The following is a 21168-nucleotide window of genomic DNA, read 5'->3' as shown; positions in this document are numbered from 1 at the left end:
AATGGGTGAAACTGCGGGGACCAATCACACATTTAAGCTTAAAAAATACATTCATTTTGTGATTTAGATTATTGGATCCTCATGGTGTACATTTGGATCCTCACAGACGTAAAAAATCGTAATTTGTAATGTAGATCTATCTATGTCATCCTTTCTAAAGCAAAAATCAAATAGTAACTATAGACCCATTTACTATAAAAAATAATAACTATAAATATCATGCAATGTCATAGCTTATAAATTAATGAATCGTCTCCACGAGATCATAATTAGATCAATAAGTGAACAAAATATAAATCTCCTTAAAAAAAAAAGTGAACAAAATATAAATTATTTCTCTAATTGCATATTAAAACCTGTTCAAAACATGAAACAACAAGATTAACAGACACGTAACTTTAATTTTGCAACTGCCTTTTGAAATTGTAACCTCAAATACCAGTGTTTTCTCATGGACCACCTTCAATAAACAAGTATCGCCAACTTCTCGCAAATCGCAAGCTCACATTTTTTTCATTTTCTAAAGAAGTTTCCTTATGAAGTTTATTGGTTTACCCTGCACCAACATAATTAATTCATTAATGTAATTACTAATCAAAATATTATTTCATGTAGAATTTTTTTAAATAATATATCATATGTTATAGATACTTTATTTGCCATTAAAAAAAAATGTTGCAGTACTAAGTGGTAAATACAAGAGGAGAAATTTAATTTCGATATATCCATTCAAAATATATTTTAAAAAATATATCAAGAGTTAAAAATAGTGTTGAGGAGAAAAAGTTAAAAACTATGATCAAATGAAAATTTTCTGTCAGAAAAAAAAGTAAAAGATGATAATAGAAAAATAACGGCAAGTAAATAAGTCACCTTCAAAATAAGGAGTGTTCATGTCTTTTTCCAGAGAGAAAATCTTAACTTGGAATGAAACTGTTCCTTTGCATTTGTTCAGCATAAAAACACAGATATCACCAAACTTCAAATTATTGTGAGCACGAAATTTACTCCAACCACCACTTAGTGTATATTGATTATTTAAAGTGAGATTCAAATCAACATTCCATGATCTGTCTTGATCAACAAAAAGGGTAACATTTCTTCCTTCCATCCTGTGCAGATGTTTCTTAGCAAATTCAATTGGTATGCCCTATTTTAGATCATTGTTTTTACATTAAAAAAAATCAGCAATACAACTCAGAAACAAATACAAAAAGGCTAAATGGATGCAATTTCTAACTTTCAATGCACACATATACATGAAGAATATCATTAAATGAATTAATTTGTATGCATTATCTGTGTAATTTTTTTTTTTTTTTTGCGCATGCAACCAATTCTAAGAAATAATATAACAAAATGGCATTATAGTATAACTTTAGTGGATAAAATGTCGAAATATGTAATGTAGATATTTGTATAGATGTTCCAAGAAATAGTATACAAAATGACATTATAGCATAACTTTATTGGATTATATGTCAAAATATGTACACTGTTAGCACATAACAATTAATCTTATTTTCTTTTAAAAAAAAAAATAGATATTTAGAGTTAACTCAACCATTGTTTTTTTAACATTCATACACACATAAAACACTTTACACACACATAAAGTGATCAAATAAAATGTTTTGTTACCAAGATATCTTTCTTAATGTATGTCTTTTGGATCATACACACGAAGAAATCCTTATCAGAGTGGAAAAAATTCTTCACTTTGTCGTACAAAACTTTGCTTCTCTCCTTAAGATCATCACAACCACTTACTGAGAATTTGAGAATTTGCCAAAAAAAAAATATTAATTATTAAGTAACAGCACCTAAAAAATAAGATGAAAAAATACAAATAAATAAAAAAGAAATAGAACAAGATAGAATAAAACCAACCATTGTCCAAATCCTTGAAGTTATGAAACCTTCCATGTTCTTGGACTTTTCTCTTCTCATGCTTAGATTCTTTTTGTTCTTTTGAATTGATTTTCATCTTCTTAAAATAAGGTGGTGAAGATTTTAGCCTTTTACCCTTCGATGATGAAGGATCTTCAATAATTTGTACAGAAGTATCGCTCTCTTCAACCTCTTCATATTCTTCGTTAGTTTTTTTTAAAGGATATTTTATTTCTAATCCGCATTTACCGCATACAATCACATTGAAGAGAGAATTTTCTTGATATTGAAACAACATAAGCTGTGAATCACCCAAAGACAAATATTTTGCAAATTCTTTCCAACCATTGCAAAACCAAACATTATAATCACTAGTTTTCTCCCAAAAAACCTTCTTTTCGGTCATATTTGGAAGTCTTAGAGTAACTGGATTTGTTATACCTTGCCAATGCCTTCTCACAAAACTTAGGGGCACTTTCTGTCATACAAACAATCAATATTAACACAACAATTTTATTTTTATCAAGAAACAATGTTTAGTATGATTAAACAACAATTCTTTTTATGAAAGTGAGAACAAGTAAAAGTAAATAGTACATGATAACGTTATCTGCAATTTCTGTTTAAAATTTATATAAAAAATAACAATCCTTACTCATTCACCTACACTCCAAAGGTCGTAAACTAGATTTCACCGATTAATTTATAGCCCTAATTTTGCAATTAATATTTACTTGAAAAAAGAAAAGAAAGAACAGAGACTGTTACCAGTTTTCCTTCATTAAGGTTCCTTTGAAGAATAATCTTGAAAAAGTGGACACCATTACTCCGATGATCAAGTTCTTTAGAAGACATAGCTCTAACCTTTTCTACGGACCAAAACTATTTTGAGCGAGTGTTTTAGTGGCTAGAAGGGTGTTATATATATCAATGCACAAATCACAATTGCACAAGAAATTAATGGTCAATTATAGGAATATATTAATGGCTAGATACGGAAAATATTAATGACTAAATACGGAAAATATTTTTTTGTTGGATCCGAAAATCAATCAGTCGGATATCTCATCATCAAATAAAATATATGCTCATAAGTTTTTGCTAGTTTTAGTAAAAAAAACGAAAGTGCCCTACAAAAAAGAAAAAAAACGAAAATCTTTTGCTACACCAATCAAGTAGGATTCCGTTTATATCAAACTTAATTATATATTTTTTGCATCTCAGCTGATTATGCAGGATCAATCTTCCAACTCACTTTTATTTGGCTAACATAAATCTTGGGCGAGGGGATGACCTTCCAACTCACTTTGTACATACACACTTTAGATGAGCCAAATTCAAAAAATATATACTTTAGAATAGGATTTATGAAAGTTAAATCGTTTTATTTAATATGGCAATAAAAAATATAGACAGTAGTATAGAAAATATTTGATGCTAACAATGCTATAAAATTAAATCCATTTTGCAAAGGCATGAAGGTAATGTCACATTTCACACAAGGGACGAATATACATTTGAGTAAATTTAATTTGAATATTCCACAAGATTTGTTGATGTAAAATGACCAAAAGCCTTCAAACTATATTGCTAACAAACACAGAAAAAATTACATACACATCATCAACATTGAATAAGAGAAACATGCCACTTAACGGGGTACTCTTTTCCTGCTTAGTATCTCCTGTTCTTTTAGTCGATGTTGAAATCTTGCAAGGCGAGCCTGGAGACTTACAAGACTAGCTGCTTTGCGAGAAAGCACAAAACTCAACTGGGTTACATAGCTGTCAATAAGACTTCCTGGTTGGTCCACTTCTGCCAACAGTTTCATTTCCTGATAACCAAAAGCAATACAAGATGAGCACCAAGAAACAACTATTCTACGAGCATAAAGTTTTATATGCACATACCATCATCACTAAAGTATAATCTGAGAAAAGTTATATCAAAAGCTGCATAGTCAATAGATGCAGAGGAAACTGGATCTATTTGGTCTGTGAAAATATGTTCCGGATTTATTTTTAATCAAAAAAATATTATATTGATTTCACTTTAATTTAATTGTTGTTTCCAGAAATTTGTATAAGAGACAATAAAAGTTAACTCAACGTTAATTTGATGCATAAGAAAAACTTGTAGCAGTAACTCACTTCACGGACAATCTCCATTGTGTCCTCAATTTCTTTCCTATGAGCAGCAATTAGTGCTTCTTCCTCCTGCAGATGTATCACAAAGAAGTTAAACTGATACTGTAATGAGTTTTACATTCAACTGAAAACAGGTATAAAGGGAAGTTCTAAATATTTGGCAAACCTCAAGTACGGCGCTGATATTCACATCAGGTGAGGATTCTGTTTCAGGCTGCCTAGATCCAGTCGCAACTGTGTTATAATTCTCTGTGCTCTGCTGCTTGGAGCTTGTGGTGAAATGATCAGAACCATTGGCATCCCGTTTTTGCCAGTTGAAAGACCTTTCAGGTCTCTCCTCCTTGGTCCCTTTTCTGCGCGGGGGAGACCCCTTTTGCACTTTCTCATCCGTATCATTTTGGGAATAAGGGTTCATCTTTTGACCAGTAGAATTCTTCACTTCAAACCTGTTCCTGTCCACTGAGACAGAAGGCAAACCTTTCTCCTCTCGGCCGTTGAATAAAAAACTGGAAGAAAAACTTGATGGCTGCTTGTCAACATCAGCAGCAGCAGAGCTGTACAAAGAGTTTTCTTTCTCGAAAACTTTCCTGCCCATATCCACTGTTTTCACTTCTTGACGTTGATAATAAACATCCTCGGCACAAGCACTATCTGGAAGGGATGATGTGGATAAAACCTCTTTATTTGACCGTGGGACTGGATTTGGGGCCTGGTCCTTCTTAGGATTTCCACTTTTGGACAGACTCTTAACTCTGTTCACATTATGATGAAAACAATTAATATCTACAAACATTCATGTGCATAGAGAAAGGGACACCCAGTTATGAACATAACGTCAAGCTCACAATATGGGAGCACATACCGATCAGCATATCTCAAGGTATTAAGTGTGTGTTCACAAGATCCTGCATTTGGAGATATACAAGAAATCATGACAGTCTTTGAATTGCCAACAAAAGAGTCGCGAAGCACTTCTGTAAGTTTACTTCCACGAAAAGGAATATGGATCTGATCATTGTCCAAAGCTCGAATGCACTCCTTCAAAGCCAAAAGACTCTTGTTTATTTCTGCTCCTTCAATCCTATAATAATTATACACAAAGTAGCAAAAAAGTGATGAGATTTTTTACTATGTGATAAGTTTTGTCATCTGAACAAGAAAATTCCCACAGGACAGAGATGGAATGAACTCAAGTTAGTGCTGATTAATCAAGCAGTTATACTTATATGAAAATTAATCTAAACTTAGACAACAAATAACATTTTCACAAAGTATCCCTAGGTTTATTACGTTAAATCTAGTTTCGACTTTGAAGTACAACAAAAATCATAACTATAAAACAAGACAAAAAGCTAAGATGAAATAAACAGAATTAAAATTTCAATTTTATGTTATAAATAGTTTGTTTCGATCACCTTTGTTAACTAAAATGATTTTATATTTCCAACTACTCTCATTTTTAACACAGTCAACAAGACAGAGAGAAAACATACTAAAATGAAAAGAAAAAAGAGAGCTGTTATCATCACTTCTAAATATATATTTACAATAACGACCAAACATAATATTAGTATGTTTATAAGTAATCCTAAAGTATTTCATACAATAAGGTTATCAGCAAAAATAAGTGTTGGACGGGATGGTAATGTTGTATGGGACGGAGTGTTGGGCGATAAAGAACCAACACGAGAGTAAAATAAGCGTAGTGGAAATGGGGATGTTGCGTTAGATGTGTGGTAAGACTAGACATGGTAGAAGAGGAGTGCTAAGGACACACTCTTCTCAACACGCTCTAACACTCGCTTATTTATTGGGTAAAATCCATATGGGTCCCACCCACCACATTATGTGGGACCAATTCTCAAAGTGTTTGACCCACATGGATTTCACCAAATAAAAGAGTGAGTGTTAGAAAGAATGTTGAAAAGAGTGTTCCTAGCACTCCATGATAGAAATAGAAATGATATCTAATAGAGAGTTGGGGTAGCACCTAGTGTAGAAACTCGACTTTGGTGGTTTGGGCGTGTAAAGAGAAGATCCGTAGATTTTGTACTAAGGAGAGTAAATCAGATAGAGATGAGTCAAATCACTAGAGGCAAAGACCTAGAAAAACTATAATAAAAACTTAAAGAAGGATCTAGAGGTTAATGAGTTGGATAGGGTTAGGATATATGACAGAACATTATGGCGGTGTTTGATCCATGTAGCCGACCCCATTTAGTGGGATAAGGCTTGGTTGTTGTTGTAAGGGACTAAGGTCCTCAACAGAAATCTTAACATGCATAGAAAATGCTAAAAGCCCCCCATGCAAGCAGAAGTTATTTTCTGCAGAGCAGATAATTCAAATGAAAAAGTACCTTGTCTGACGGTCATTGTCAGTAGTGTCGGCGCCTCTTTCACTTCCAGCAAGATCAATGAAAGAAATCTTCCCCACAACCTTCCCGCTTTTTGTTTCATTTCCATCATTATTTCGCCTGCTCTCTTTCACCTCATTGTGCCTCTTTACAACCAGTTGTAAGATAGCATGTGACCTGGAGGACTCCTCATTTGCACCGGTGGATCCTGTACTCCTTGCTGCGTTGCCCCTTTCAATGAATTCTTTGACAATCTGTACATCAGAAACTTCAAATTCTTGCAGTCCAACAATACAAACTTGCTGCCGTCCATCTTCTCTCATACAGAGTTTCCTATTCAGAGAATAACAAAACCACTCAGCAAACTATTGACAAATATATGCATGTTAATGCACTCAATAAGCACTGTAAATATGATAAGTTGGACAAATAGAAGTGTGTAGCTCAAAAAAACCCATAAAAATCATGCTAGATAAAGGATGAAGTTAGCAGTAGCACTGCTTGGGAAATCCAAAAAGAATGTATTGGAGTTGTCCATGGGTCATTTTCAAAGGACTGAGTGCAACACTACTTAGTGTGGATTTCTCATGCTGATTGGTGCAAACATTAAAAGCTCAATCTTCCAGTTAAGGCCCATATCACAAATACAAAACATACATGCCAAATGAAAACTTAATGTCTGAAGGACATATGAAATCACAAAACCAAACTCATAAGGATTTAAATTAATATACAGTGTAACACACAAAACACCTTATATTTTATAGGAACGAAGTACCTACTTCCTATCACCAAGAAGATCAAACAGTTTTCCACCATATATCTCAAAGTAGCTAAGCCACAATTTAAATTTCTGATTTCGGTAAACTGGCCGATGCAACTGTCTAACAAGGTCATTTGCAGCTCTGAGTGGTAATGGTTGCATTGTGAAAGTTTTGCCACTTCCTGAAAGTCAAACACAATTAACATCACAATAACGAATAATGGTGATGGCTGGCTATACAAGTAAATAGCAGCAGCGATGGAACATGAATGGACAACTCAACGTTGCACCAACAATTAAATTTTGATTCACCGAATGGGTATGTCCAGACTAAAACAGTTTGATTTGTATTCAACTTTTGATTTCAGTTACTTGTATGATGGAATCTACCATGGGAAATAACTATGTATAGGCCAAGGCCATTAATAGCCTCCAAACCTTGGTCAACCACTACAAAATGAACGTGTTATGATAATTTTGAGATGTTAAATATACTGAGCCCATATTTCACAAAATACCCAGGAACAACACTACACAGGTAAGAAAAAAAAAAAAGCTTAATATCTATCCTTTGATTCTCCAGTCGGGCCCCGACAATATGCTCAGCCACTAACAGTATCATAATCCTCTACAACCACTTAAATATATGAACAACAACAACCAAGCCTTATCCCACTAAGTGGGGTCGGCTCAATATATGAACAAACCAGTAAATATAAATTAAAAAAAAAAATAGAGAATTTTATAAAGCTAAAGGGTTTGAAGTGTATAACTGGGTGATGCTTATCATTTAGTACAATTATAATATAAACGAAACAGGTAGCTTTGATCTTCTCACCTGTCTGACCGTAAGCAAAACAGGTGGCTTTTGTCCTCTCGAAAATTGTAGGAATAATAGGTTCTACTGTGACTCGATATACCTATTATTTCAAAGCAACCATGCCTTAGATCAGCGACAAAGATAAAGAGAGGCAAGCAACCACTTCTATAAATAACTAATAATAACAACAGACAATCCAAAAAAAGCAAGGTTTAAAAAAAAAATTTGACAACGAGCAGCCTTACTTCATCATTGGTGACATTCTCATCAAGAACAGCATCAAAACAAAATTCATGCTTCTCCACATAAGCTGTCAAATCAACCTTTTCAAGATAGGACAAGCAATTAACTTTTTGAAAAGCAAATAAATATAAGAATTGCAAAACAAATAAGAACCCAATATTGAGTCAGAGGTAATTCAACCTTTGAATTAATATTGTTATAAATAAATAGTAACATAGTGCTTGACTCCAATATCAACAAACCTTCACTTTAGGTTCATGAACGGTCAAATATGCCTTGTCAAATACAGTTACAATATCATCCTCCTTCTTTGCGAGCTCTTTTTTATTTAAAGGTCTTTTGCGTACCTAAAAAATGCATTTAGAGAAAATAATGAATTTTATTCATGGAGCAACTATATATAAAACCTCCAACAATGTGTTAATCAAAGAACAACATGGCTATAAATGCTTTAGTGCATTAAAATGTAGGAATGATTAACACACTCAATTCTTGTTATTTTCCAAAGAGTGATTGTTTTAGTGCTTTTCTTGCTCTAGTTTGGGAAAGAAAAGGTTGGTGATATATAATTGAAAAACCAAGCATAGCGCATGAAAATGATATCTTTCTACATGCTTTGATATCAAAGTATGAATGTATTGATGTATTAATAGGTTATTTATGTACATAAAACATTAACATACCACAACTTTTATCTTAGCAACATTATTTTCTCTGGTATTGTTCTCTTTTTCATTCACTGGTAAAAAAATTGACACATCAGCAACTGCATCTCCTCCTTCCTGCTTGATGCTGACTGAGTTGAAGTCGTCTTCAAATTCTTTGGTACCTCCAGGCATAAAGGGTGATGGCTCAAAGGGTTCTGAGATAACATGCTGAAAAGAGTAAATAGATCAGAGCCAAATGTAACAAAAGCATACAAAGATACTTGTACAACCTGATGCAAGAAAGTTAGGGAAAATGAAGCAACATAAGGGATGAATGAGATTAATCATGCACAGGGAAAAAAGCAACAGGTTGAAAGTATGAGGCAGAACTACTATAGGTTATCGGTTAAATCATAGCTTATACAATTAAGAATATTGTCTATATAGCTGCACATTATCACCAATCACCCCAAAAAAAAGGTTGTGCAAGATGCTATAAATAGAAACTTGGTAAACATTCAGTGACAACTTTGGGTGATACTAGGAAAAAATGAGAAATCTTTTGTAATACACAGAAGGCCATTGTTCATGTAGAGCATATTATTTATATAAAATGAAAAAAAGGAATTGAAATACAGTACTGCATTGTTTTAGCAAACAGGCCAATTACCATATAGTCACCATACCTCGGACAAAAGCTCTGTATCATCCATAGCATGAAGATCCAAAAGACCAGCTCCAAAATCCCCCCTAAAGTCAGGAGAATAGAACCCATCTGATACAGCCGCCCCACCTAAAGTTTGGGAAGTGGGTGTATATGGTTCTGAACCAGACTCCCCATTAAAATTGAGACTTCTCATTAACTTAAAAAGCCTCTGTTTTTCTTCCGCAGACTGTGCTCCGTAACCCTACGACAATATCATGTTCATCTAAGTCGCCACACAAACTACCATCCTATCATAGCACAAACAATTACAGGGGAAAAAAACATTTCACATGTTCAACCACACTAATACCACAGTCAATGAAATCTTCTTATTTACCAAATACAATACACATTTATATCCCTCAAAATACAGGAGTGCTAAAACTTCAAGATCAATTAGATCATTATTGCAAAATATGAAGTTACGCAAACTCATCAGAGGCATTACAACCTATGTAGCATCGAGGCTGGCTCTAATCAAATGTGTTTCCAATGTCCAACACATGTGATTACGTTCAAATAAGTTATTTTCTCAATTTATTATCGGCGCCAACGTGTAAGTATCAATGTCATGTCCAGTGTCAGTATTTCATAGATTACAATTACAATACAACACAAAACTATCATCCATTATCTGACAAATACTATTCACACACACTATAATTACTCCAGCATAAAAAATGACGATTCTTCAAAACAGAGAACAATTGGCAATGAGAATTTAAAATAGTTATCAATGAAAATGACGGCGAGAATTCAATACCTGCATGAGAAGGTTGGGGAGAAGGCGTTGATCGATGGCAGTGTTTGCCAACGGAGAAGCCAGATGCTGTAAGCCGGCGGATTGCAACCAGCGAGCCATAACAGCATCGCCGGCATCGGGTGCAGTCCCTGCCGGTGCAGCGTGCAAAGGTAGAGCACCGCCGGCGTGGTCATACAAAGCAGCCGCGGCGGCAGCATTGCTCTGACCACCCATGTGGCGCTGTGAGCGACGTTGGGGCGCCAATTTTCAAGATCTGTTTACACACGCTTCGAATTTCAAAACACACACGAACGCATTAGAATTCGTAAAGTAAAAACCGTAATCATAATCATGATAAAATTAAATAATGAAAAGCAAAAAAGAAGAAGATACTTACGATGAGGGGAGAATTGGAATCCGAAGAAGAACATGAAAGTGATTAGCGAAAAGTGGAAATGAAGTGAAATGGAAGAATGAAGAAGAGAATGGAGAATTTGAAATGATGAAATTCAGATCTGAAAGTGGTGGAAAAAAGCAAAAGCAAAAGCCAGAAACGATGGGGAAAGTAGTAATAGCGTTGCTTTGAATATCCCTTTTCGTTTTGTATTGTTAATTGTTAAATTGTGCGTGCGTCTGAGTGAAGAAAAGGATGATGATGGCAGAAAGAAGATTGGAGAAGCAACAACAGCGAAGAGAAGGAAGTAGGCGTTGATATGCTTTGTGAATGACAAGATACTGGAAATGGAATATTTTTTTGGATAAATACTCTGATAATCAACCGGTAAATAATATGATAATCATCCAAAACCTTTTAAAAAATCATAATAATCCAAACAAAAAAACGGTAATAATAATCAAATAAATAATTCCCTCAAAAAAAATAATCTCCTTAAAAAATCAAATAAATATTAGTGTATGGTTTTCAAACACTGCCATCAAAAACTATTGTCGATTTTTTTTTTATTAAAAACGGCTACAACAGAATCTAGTGGTCCACAATGGCAAAGTTAGCCAAAATTTTATGAAAGTGTCAAATATATAGAAAAAATAAAATGTACCTTTGTCAAAAAAAAATTGTACTTACAATTTTTCATTGTTGATAAAAAATTTTCTATAGTTACTATAGAGACTGAAAGTGGTAAAAACAATAAAATAAATTAATCTATCAAGAGATAATTTTGTCTCATATTTTTACTAATAATTTTCATAAATAAATTTATTTAAATAGTTAAATCTACATTATCAAAGTATCATTGATACTTAACTTCAAGTTGCGCATCAAGCTTTTGAACTATTTTGAGTTAAGAAATTTAAAGAGATGGGGAATTAAAAGTTCGCGGTTTAAGTTTTGACAATGAGAAAAATTTAATATTAATTAATATACCCACATTTATCATTCGAAAAAAATTCTATTTTTCCAATGCTCATTAATATTATAATAATAAACTTTTCTCATCCTATTTGCACTAGAAAAATCAAGATGAAATCGTAAGGAAAATAAACTCAAATTACTCTACAAAAAACTCAATTTTCATGCATTGTTGATGTAAAAAGTTTTACAATGTCAAATTATCACAGTCATTCATGTATGTGCATTTAAAAAGACAATAACAAAAGTCAAATGTTTCTTAGTATGCCATGGTTAATATCAAATGTGTAAAAACTACGGTTAAATAGGTTTCTTGTACAACCCATTTAAGGTTGGTCTAGTAGTTGACTTGAGTCTTTTATACTTTCTTTAAAAACTCATCTCACAATTTTCTATTTAACGGTGAGATTGATAACACAGAGAGACATTAGAGAAAAAAAAACTTAAGAATGCATTCCTCAAATCTATTTACACAATTGAATCCATCTAGCAGTTAGAATTAAAATGTCTTGTATTGCACTTGTAAGTTTAGTCTGGCTTACTCATGTTAAATCATAAAGACATGGTTCATCTTTGAATAACCTTAATTTTGACTTGAGTGCTACGCAACCAGCCAAGTGAGAAGAAACAAACAAATACACATCCCCGAACCTAATCTGATTTTCAGGGTCTTTGCTTGTGTCAGGTCACCCTATTAAACAACGCCGCATAAGGCTATACAACGACACATCCTTTCCTTTCATTTCATCGCTAGCTAGCTAGAAGAAGGGAAACAGCCACATAGCCAAAACTCTTACTCCAAAATGGCAAATCTGGTGCATCATTTTTTTGGCGATCTCATAATTAATTATGCTGCATTACCTTTGAATGAATGGTCTATCTCATCAACGGATACAATATATAATATAATCATATAACATTATAAATAAATCATATAATTATAATTGTTTTTACATTTTTTTTAAACAGCAAGTATTATTAACGACGAACGGGTGCAAGGCACACAAACACAATCACGGACAAGCCGAAAAGGCAAAGAAACAATACAACCACGGTGTCGTATATAAGCAGAACACCGCAACCCCCAAAAGAGAAAAAAAACCACCACCACCAACCGCCCAAAAACAACAACTCCTAATTGTTTTTACATTGTTTTCATTACGAAGAGTAGTTCATAGAAAATCTAATTGCTTTTACATTGTTTTCATTACGAAGTATTGCATACCAATTACCAATGGAGGACAAGTGTGTTCACAATACAATGGGGGGAACGCAAGAAGAACTCAACGACAACCGTGAAGTGGTGGTACAAAGCATCTTGCTCTATGATTCAAAACTCTATAACAACGCTTGTGTTATTTTTCATTTTGGCTAACAAGTACAATTATAATTAACCAGCGGTTCTTATCAGAAGTCTTTATAATTAGTATCTAATGTAAGCCCTGTTTTGAATTATGCTGAGTCATTGACATATTTGGCCAAATTAACTTCACATGCATTTTGAATGTCGTGTTGCTATCTGTCTGTTGGGGCCTTCTGTTATTTCTCCTTCTAGGACCAGGTAAATTGTAAGCTGCTTACTCTTCATGGATAAGCTGTTTGTTATTTGGGAATTACCTTTCAAACTTTGGTTACGTGTTGAGTGTTGACCATTATGATCTCTGTCCATTTTATGTACTACTTTAAGTGAATGCGTTCCCTTGCCTAGAAATACAAGTTACAACTTACACGTAAATTAGTACGCTGGAAATTAACTTTTTTTTTTTTTTTTGAAGAAAGTACGCTGGAAATTAACTGTCATTTTATTTTGCACAATAATTACGTTATTTGGTGATAAAATAAAAAAAAAAAAAAAAAAGGTACCCATTTCACATACAAAGTAGAGAGCTAAAGTACAAGCAAGGCATAATCTTCAATTGTGAACAAAATACGCCTAACTGGTTGGATAAACTCCAAATTTGAGAATTCAGTTCAACGTAGTTGTCAATAACTGGGTTCTGTACCTTTGCGATCCACATGTTAAGTATGTGTTGGGTTTTTTTTTTTTTTTTTTTTTTAAATATAACATAAATTTTTGGTCAAAACATATAGATAATAAATTAAATATCAATTCAAACAACTAAAATTAATTAATACACAAACGTAGTAATTCAGACACAGATAAAAGTATAAGAAGCTGCAAAACATCACATCATATAGATTCAGAGAATGGCATAATCAACCAAAGGATTAAAGGAATCGACCATGTTATTCATGGCTCTCAATTCGCTTAACATGAGCTTGGACTGTAAACAAGTTCAACCCTCGGTAGAAATTGAAGCAAATATTAAAAGCAAACACAAAAAATAGTGACGAAGGACATTTATTTATTGATACATTTATTTATTGATACGTAATAATCAACAGCTCAACCTCAAAATGAAATGCATAATCTATGGATTCACTTATGTAAATGAAATGCATAATCTATGGATTCACTTATGTGTAGCATGTACAACCTATGAATCTACTGCATTCTACTCTACCAATTTGTTGTAACTATGTATCTAAATGATGAGCTTGGGTCCTCTCCATTTATCAGACAATTTCATTTAGAGCGCGATAGACACAATAAAAATAATAAAATTGTCCATTAAATAGAGAGAATTCAAGACATCAAGATGATACGTATAGTCAGTCCAGTCAACATAATAATACCCCAAACTCTTGAATGGTTATTGTCAAGTTAGTGACAAAAGTGAAGGATCCTCCATCAGAAAGTTCCCTGCTAACTTCACATTAATGTTTTCTTTCCCCAAATTCTCATGTGTGTTCTTTTCTTGCTTAGTCAGCTTTCAATCTCAGGATTTCCTTGGCTGTTCTAAGCCGGAAGTAAGGCATGTGTTCCTACAAATGGAATTGTGGAAAGGAAAATTCAATTCCGAACCATATTAAAAATTAGTCATAAAAATGAGGCTTGTTCAGCAATTTGACCAGGCTTAAAATATGAGTCCACTGGATCTTGTTAAAACGTTCCAGCAGGGTAATTTGGTGTTAAAATTATCAGTTATTGGTCACACCATGTACACACAAAAAAACATTTTTCCCACTAAAAATTCTTGTCAAGAAAATCTAGATTGACAATTAGAAAGCGCTCCTTATGTGAGTGACTTGACAAAAAGGAAAATATCTCTGATCTATGAAATAAACATAACACAAATGCATGATTCTCTTCATGGTAATGGAAATGTCTGTTTTACCTGGTTGAAACAGAGCCTCAAGTTTCTGCTATAAAAGTCAGCATATTTGACCATAAACACCCCACAATCATGCCTGCTCAAGTATAACATAAAATTAAATTTAGAAAATAATCCACCCACAAACTTTTGTAATCACTTTTTAGAGCTACAAGCATTTGTTTTTGATAATAACCAATAGCTTTTAGAGAAAAATTCTCTTGAACAATTGGCATACAATCAAGTTCTGGGGATAAAAAAACTGTATGCACCAGTAGTAACGATTACTAAATACTAATGACCAACATGGGTACCTTCAAAGAACAGAAAAATCAAAATAGCCATGTAGCAAGACCCAAGGAGTGATTCTTATTGGTGCAAACAAAACCCCAATTACAAATGATCAAGAAGTTAATACACGGGTCAAATAGAGTTGTGTGCAAGTTCAAAATATGTGTTAAAATATATTCGTGTGACACTTTGCTTAAAACAACAAAGAGCAACTTTTATTCCTAGTATTTATCAATTGATACCTGGACAGTGATGTTTCATTTTCAAGTTGCAAGAAAAATTAGGCTTAATTCCACTTTTGATCCCTAAGCATCACGATTATGCAGTTTTGGTTCCCTACTTTTTTCTGAGCAATTTTGATTCTCAGTTTTTTCCTTTTGCAATTAGGGGATCCCCCAAATTTTACACAGACATGGAAATTTCATTATGACGTGGAGCCCTCTAGTTTCATCAAGACAATTGTGACGGGTTCTCACTAATCATTCTCTCTCATCAAAATAATTTATTTTAACTATTCATGTATCACTCTCTCATCAAAAAAACACTTTAAGTCACCAATGTCACCAAACCTCAATGTCACCCAAGTATTTTCCCAATTGTGACAAAGTGATTCACACAAGATTAAATTACAAACCCGTTCATCTGTTCAGGAAGGTCTTCAACAAATTCTGTTTCCCAAGAACTAATGTCAACATCTTCTCCAGTCTTGTCCTTCACTTCATCTACAAAATACCTTGCCTGGGAGACATTAATAAAAAATATTACATACTGCAACAGCTAAAAATAAATACATATATCTTTCTTGAGTTTCCGATCAAATTAAGTCTGGAATGAGATGGCAAGTGACCATCTTCAGAGGCACACTTAGGCTCCAATTGATAGACAAAGGCCTGGACCAAACCAAATCATATTTGTTTGGTTTGTGAAAATTTTTAAAAACCAACAAGACCAACTAACAACATAAGTAAAAGTAAAAACAAGGCACAATTTTCACACCACAAGTAAGTCAACGTCATGTTATCTAAAACAGTAGTAACCAATGAAAATAATTATCATACAATTAATTGCCAGAAGTAAATTCCAACAAGTTTGAAAGAAAAAAAAAATGAATCATCTAAGTGTCAAATGGTCAACAGATGGCCTGGAAACTGGACAAACAACTGAACAATATTTCAAACCGATCAATGATCAAACTGAGTCGTCTGTGTCAGACCAACGCTTTCTGCAACAACATCTTGCATGATCCCAGGTTTGATTTGATTTGCTTCTTTTGAGATTCAAAAGAATAACCATTGACCCACTATTCTAATGAGAAATAAATCACACTGTATTGGATATAGTTAAGGTGATAAAACAAAAGGGTTTAATTCAATCACTTTACTAAAAAATTATACAACTGTGCAAAAAATGAAACCATAAAGATTTAAAATGAAGTGTCTTTTCATTAAAAAATATTGATGATTAAAACCGAATAAACTTTTATGACTTCCACCACTTTTATAAAGCAATATGCAGCTTGAAATATGAAATTTAGTGTTACCTATTTCATATTAAGTGATGTTTAAGGTTATGAACACTTCTTAAGAAAATCACTGATTGTAATAATTTCTATGATAAAATTAGTCATCGACGAAAATACCTTTATCAATGAAGTAGTTAGTGGAGCTATTAGAGTGACGGAGATACAATTAATAGAAGTATTAGTAGAAAAATGTAACTAATACTCCAAAGGTAATTTTGTATTCTAAAATGACAAATAATATAAGACAGGCAAATATGTGACACTTAATATGGAACTGACAGAGTAAGCTACAAGACCAAAAATATTACCAGCACTTCCAGCACTTCTGTGTCAATTCCTTTCAGTGAATCAAGATACTGAAATTTCTTTTCCTTCTTATTGATAACAGCTAAGCACCAATGGATCCGCTGGTGAATAGGTACAAATATCTGGGAACGACAAGTCGGCAGCAAATCAGGCAAAAAATCAGCCAATTAATTGGTTATAATAAAAAACAAAATAAAAAATGTGTTCAGAATAATTACTTTATCACATTCATGTAGGCCATATCCCAATTTCTTTTGAGTAGTCCATCTCCTCACTGATTTGTAATCATAACCATTTTTGCTGTTTATTAACTGTTTCATTGGCAATTAACATTCAAAATTACGAGCATCAATGATAGAACAACATGACTGAATCACAGAGAAAACATAGATAAAACACATAACATGCAGGGTGTTTCATGTTTGTTCTATTAGTGAAAAAAGACTTTGCTTCTTGTTATTGTAGTACTATACTGAATACAATTACAGACTAGTGTGAACTACATGAAGCAGTGGGCTAAATCTTCCTTCCATTTCTACGCCTCTCAAGAGAAAAGGAAGATCTAAGGAGGGAAAGAGCATGAAGCTCATCATTCCATATCTATGCAAGTATATGTATTCATAGTAGTCAATCTCGGAGAGCGGTGCGTAGCGGCCGACCCCAAAAGTGGGGTAGCGGGATAGCGTATAGCGGTATGACAAATAGCGGTAACCGATATTTGATTATTTTTTTGAACAAATTACATGAACAATGATATAAAGTATAAACAAACTTATATATTTCTAAAAAAAAACTATATTTAATATAAAATTAAATATAACACTCAAATCTCATGAGACATTCATAAAACGAAACACCAAAAAACAAAAGATAGAGGAACAAATAAAAAAAAAATCATAAAAACAAGAGAAACCATAAAACAAAAGAAAATAGAGGACGAAAAAAAGAACAGAGAAACCATACAAACATAGTCAATTTGGTTTTAAGAATCCCCAAAATGCACTAAAATCAATTTAGAAATTTGGAAACCATACAAAATGTTTTAAAAATAGGGTCAATTTGGAAATTTTCAACTAAAATCAAATAGCGGTTGAAGCGGCCGCTATCCGCTCTGCTCCGCTACACCTCTATAGCAGCAGAAGCGGCCGCTATCTCATTCCGAACCGCTACGACGATTAGCGTAGCAGTTCGTCGCCGCTACGCTACGCATGACCGCTATAGTGCCGCTATCGGCCGCTCTTAACTACTATGTATGTATTCACGTATATATAGGGAATTTGGGAGCATCAGTCAATTAACAACGTAAGAATATCCTGTTTGTTCAAAACAAAAGTCAACAGAAACAAAAGCTTGGCGAGGAGTAACCGGCTCCCAATTATTAAAGGATTGGCTACCCGGATGCTGAACTTATTTGATTTTTTTTACTAAAATCTAGAGCAAATAATCATATGATAAGAAGTAATACTTTCTATGGGAATATTTTAAACTTTCAATGCAGAACATTTAAAGGCATGTTTTTGAAAAAAATATTTACCAACAGTATGTTGCTTTCTATGAAACAAATGAAACCTAAAAGAAATCTATAAAACATGCCTCAAAAGCTTAAGGAATCCCGGTGGACATGCACGCTTTTGTGCAAACACCGCCCATTTTATAAGGTTAATAAAAAGACACTACCTTTTTATAGAAAAAGGTATTGAAAAAATGACATTTCAGAAACTTGTGCGGCTCTCTTCTCTCCCTCTCTTTCAACAACTCAAGGTACAAATTTATCACCTGCAAAGATAAAACACAAGATAACTCAACTTCATGGTGCAACAATTCCAGATAATGTTATAGTTCAATATCAATTCTTTTCTTCCACATAAATTCAACAATAAGCAAAAAAGATCAGTACATCACCTCATCGTTTAACCATAAACCTGGCCTTAGGCACCGAAACATTTTGCCTGATATCTCAATATTGGATTTCTCATGATTAACTAAGACCTTATTCCTGTAGAAACAAACCATCGATCAGATATGGTACAACTTAAAAAGTTTCCTAAATAGCACATAGCCAAATTTTCAAAGCATACTGGTTGGCAGAAAAGGCTCGTGCAACCTCAACTTCTTCCTCTTTTGTAAGAGGAACAAAAGGTTCCCTTGGCACTTCCTGAAAGCCATAGCAAGACTTTGTCAGTTACACAAACATTAAGAATGCTTCTAATGCTTTGACAACAGAGTGGCATTTATACAGACAAATACATATACATACAAATACAAATTATCTACGTGTGTGGGGAATTTAATAAACTTTTACCTCAACTAATTCCTTCTTTGGACGCAACAAATCAAACGCGGACCTGCGCTTTTCATTAAGCTGAATTTCAAATTTCAACCTACCAAGTGTATCCCCTCGCTTATCAACAGCCTCAAGCAACTTCTTGTAAGCACAAACACCGGAAAGATCATTCTTCGTACTCAAAGACAAATTATCCAACATCTTTGCAGCATCAACCATAGATGAAGCTGACTGTTGCTGAATCCCACCATTCACAACCTCAACCTTATTATCCAAACAAACCAAACCATTCTTCTTCAACGTGTGGTCTTTCACCACAGACAGCAATTCTTCTACATCTTCGACATTTGAATCTTCGAAAACAACAACTTCCTTAATATTATCTTTTTCCTTTCCCTTTTCTCTATAAGAGATAGTAGCTAATGCAGCACTTTTCGTGCGCTCGTATTTTTCCATTAACTCATTAGTGGTATCACTAGCCATCAAATTTGATGATTCTGATAACTTCAAATTAGTTGATAAATCGAATTTGCGCGGTCTACTACTGCATGGAGCATGAATTTCTCTACGCAAAGGTGGTTTGGTTTTGGGATAACGAGAAATTCTGGAAACAGTGGCATTGGTGGTTAACGGTGGTGGCGTGTTGTTAGACATGGTTGTTGATAATTTCTGTCTTTTGAATGTTGGATAATTCGGAGATGGACGGTTCTGATCAACGGAAAGCCAGCGATGAGGGCGTTTTCCGGTGAGATGTGTTATGATAGCCATTGATGAAGTATTATAGAAAACGCAGAGTCCATTAAAGAAGAATTGAGAAATTTGGCGAAACAAAACCCTAAACACTGGAACTATGGAGTTTTAGGAGAAGTAGAATGAAACCTGGAACTTGGAGGAAAAAGAGGAATGAAATTGCGTTGCCGCTTTCAGATTCAAACAAAAAAAACGAATTTCCAGCTGCTGCTACTGAAGATATACAGCGTTTTAAATTAGCTTTTGAATTTTGGTTTCTTCATTCTTCCTTCTTCATACTATACTATATGGGGTTGTAATAAACGCCAATGTCTTTTCGGGTGACTCAGGGTCTATGACTATATACCATCCATCGATACGACATGGGTTAAGATATGTTTAGCTACCGCGTGTAATTCAGCAGCTTTCTAGTTTATCCTCGGTAAAAAAAATTAGATTTCAATACTAAAGGTGTTTTGGTTCGGAATAGAAATTCTGAAGAGAGAAATAGGTGAGAGAGAAAGATGTGAGAAATAGAGTAGATTTGATGTGTTGATTGGTACAAGAGAAAGATAGGAGAAATAGGGAAGAGAGAAGTGTTGATTAGTTATAGAAGTACCAAAATACCCTTGATTAAAAAACCTTCAAAATTAATTTAAATTTTTTATTAAATTCATAGTGAGTTTACTAAATAACTTGATTCAATTTTCAATCAGATTGATGAAGATTATTATTAATTAATTTTGAAAAAAAATTGTTGAACGAAGAGGGAATTAATTTAATTTCTAATTTTAAACAAAAAATTATAACAGCAGCCCATATTTTTTAATAAGTGAAACAAGGGAAAACAAAGTAAAGGAATAAATATCCAAATGAAAACACTAATTATTTATTATATGCATCCTTGTCTTCCACTCTCAGACTGCTCTAATGCTCCTCCACTCCACATCTTTGCTTGATAAATTTTTATTTGAAATCATTCACACATACAGTGAGTGAGCGAGAGAATTACCTCCAATTTGGACACCAATGCCTCAAAGTTCTTTTACTTTTATTTTTCTGTTATCTCCAGCATATTTGAGTTTTCTACTTCATGTTGTGAGAAAACATGAATAATATAATGTGAGCACGATAGAAAAA

At 33.6% G+C, this 21168-nt stretch overlaps 3 protein-coding genes across 3 annotated transcripts; all 3 read right to left on the bottom strand.

The window, feature by feature from the left end:
* Positions 1-188: 188 nt before the first annotated feature.
* On the bottom strand, positions 189-3261 carry LOC146902603 (B3 domain-containing transcription factor VRN1-like). Its single transcript, XM_085737735.1, has 5 exons — positions 2659-3261; positions 1891-2368; positions 1642-1769; positions 874-1150; positions 189-556 (listed from the first exon to the last, which is right to left on the bottom strand). Exons 1-5 carry the CDS (start codon positions 2743-2745, stop codon positions 552-554), a joined length of 975 nt encoding a protein of 324 aa, XP_085593861.1. The 5' UTR covers positions 2746-3261; the 3' UTR covers positions 189-551.
* Positions 3262-3353: 92 nt separating this feature from the next.
* LOC146902602 (kinesin-like protein KIN-13A) lies at positions 3354-11046 on the bottom strand. The gene is made up of 13 exons (XM_085737734.1): positions 10710-11046; positions 10334-10599; positions 9551-9772; positions 8901-9092; positions 8460-8564; positions 8220-8297; positions 7993-8074; positions 7174-7336; positions 6395-6724; positions 4900-5118; positions 4204-4789; positions 4041-4106; positions 3354-3724 (listed from the first exon to the last, which is right to left on the bottom strand). Exons 2-13 carry the CDS (start codon positions 10544-10546, stop codon positions 3542-3544), a joined length of 2439 nt encoding a protein of 812 aa, XP_085593860.1. The 5' UTR covers positions 10547-10599; positions 10710-11046; the 3' UTR covers positions 3354-3541.
* A 2981-nt stretch (positions 11047-14027) lies between these two features.
* LOC146902601 (ubiquitin-like-specific protease ESD4) lies at positions 14028-20359 on the bottom strand. The gene is made up of 9 exons (XM_085737733.1): positions 19318-20359; positions 19094-19170; positions 18918-19011; positions 18693-18791; positions 17234-17326; positions 17018-17137; positions 15822-15925; positions 14921-14993; positions 14028-14567 (listed from the first exon to the last, which is right to left on the bottom strand). Exons 1-9 carry the CDS (start codon positions 20065-20067, stop codon positions 14505-14507), a joined length of 1473 nt encoding a protein of 490 aa, XP_085593859.1. The 5' UTR covers positions 20068-20359; the 3' UTR covers positions 14028-14504.
* Between the last annotated feature and the right edge of the window lie 809 nt (positions 20360-21168).

The sequence above is a fragment of the Medicago sativa genome, chromosome 8 (assembly GCF_051527215.1).
Source record: "Medicago sativa cultivar Bolivia chromosome 8, Bolivia_mono, whole genome shotgun sequence".
Lineage (NCBI taxonomy): Eukaryota > Viridiplantae > Streptophyta > Magnoliopsida > Fabales > Fabaceae > Medicago > Medicago sativa.
This window is presented reverse-complemented; position numbering and strand designations above follow the sequence as displayed.